Below are 1,527 nucleotides of genomic sequence, written 5' to 3' on the forward strand. Positions count from 1 at the left end.
GCCCCACGCTCCTGGCCCGTGGCCCCAGTGGCCGCGGTGGAGCATTCAGAGGGGACGTTCAGAGTTTGCCATGACGACGAGGGCCTTGGTGGCCAAGTTGGAGCCGAGCCGAGGGCTGAGCCGAGCCCCTGCTGCTGAGCGGGGCTGTGTGTGGGGCGGGTGAGCGAGCCAGGAGGGGCTGTGAGCAATTAGGGAGGAGCGGAGCCGGGCGCTGCAAGCCCCTCTCCCTGCTGGAATGCGGCCAGGGGGGCCCTGGCCGTGTGGTTTCAATCACTGCAAACCCAGTTTTCCCATCCCACATCCCTCCCGGGGTCCTGTGCTGGTTGGGGGTGTGGGGGGGACCCCAGGAGGTGTTTTGGGGGATGCTGGGCTGATGCCGTGGTCCCTGCAGAAATGTCCTGGAGCTGATTGAGTTCTTCGAGGAGGAGGAGAGGTTTTACCTGGTGTTTGAGAAGATGAGGGGAGGTGAGTGCGGTGCCGGGGTGGGCGGAGCTGGGGCAGCAGGACCCCCCCCCAAACCCCAGCTCTGCTCTTACCCATCCACAGGCTCCATCCTGACCCACATCCACCGGAGACGTCACTTCAACGAGCTGGAGGCCAGCGTGGTGGTGCAGGATATCGCCAGCGCCCTGCACTTTCTGCATAACAAAGGTGAGCTGGGATGTCCCAGGTGCCGGTGAGGACACCCTGGGGTGTGCTGGCCCCCCCGGGGGTGTCACTGCCCCCCCCCATCCTCCTGCCCAGGGGACAGTGCCCGTCCCAGCGTGCAGGGTCAGGCCCAGCTGCATCACAAGGCTTTTTGTGGTGCAGATCCTGTTCTTCTGGTTCAGTTGGGATTTGGGGCCAGCAGCAAATTTTGCTCTTTGGTAGGGTGCAGGCAGTGATTTGGGGTGGGGAGGAAGGGGTCCCCGTGCCACCCCCAGACTTTACACTGTGGCGGTCTTGTAGGGGGGGATTTTTACCCTCATTGGCTCTTTTGCCCCTAGGGATTGCACACAGGGATCTGAAACCAGAAAATATCCTGTGTGAGAGCCCGGACCAGGTGAGCGGGGAGCAGCCGGGGTTGGGTGCAGGGTGTGCTGCCTGGGGGGGTGGGCACAGTGGGGTGAATCCTGGGCTAGGGGGTGCAGGAGGGTCCTGCCTGGGGACACACACACCAGGTCCTGTCAGGGACACACACAGCCCCCATATGCCACAGCACGGCGTGGTGTGAAGCATGACATGACCTGGCATTGAGCAGCTGTGGCCTGAAAGCGCCGTGGTCCCCGGGGGCTGCCGGCTGTGGTTCCTGGCGGATGCCGGGGGGTCACCGACCACTCCTTCCCCCCCCCCTCCCCAGGTCTCCCCAGTGAAGATCTGCGACTTTGACCTGGGAAGTGGCATCAAACTGAACGGCGACTGCTCCCCCATCTCCACCCCGGAGCTGCTCACCCCGGTAAGTGCACGAGACCCCCGCATTGTGGGGGAGGTCTGTCCCCGGGGACCCCCCCAGCTGCCCCGCAGGCTCTGAGAGCAGGGCTATGCATG

At 64.4% G+C, this 1,527-nt stretch overlaps 1 protein-coding gene across 1 annotated transcript in view; it reads left to right on the forward strand.

Moving 5' to 3' along the window:
- MKNK2 (MAP kinase interacting serine/threonine kinase 2) overlaps positions 1-1,527 on the forward strand; it is an 8,298-nt gene that overhangs the window by 1,624 nt on the left and 5,147 nt on the right. The window contains exons 4-7 of the mRNA XM_008639452.2: positions 392-465; positions 547-651; positions 987-1,042; positions 1,340-1,435. Of these exons, the coding sequence (XP_008637674.1) occupies positions 392-465; positions 547-651; positions 987-1,042; positions 1,340-1,435 (331 nt within the window). The remainder of the gene's footprint in view (positions 1-391; positions 466-546; positions 652-986; positions 1,043-1,339; positions 1,436-1,527) is intronic.

Source organism: Corvus brachyrhynchos, unplaced genomic scaffold (genome assembly GCF_000691975.1).
Source record: "Corvus brachyrhynchos isolate BGI_N302 unplaced genomic scaffold, ASM69197v1 scaffold130, whole genome shotgun sequence".
NCBI classification, from domain to species: Eukaryota; Metazoa; Chordata; class Aves; order Passeriformes; family Corvidae; genus Corvus; species Corvus brachyrhynchos.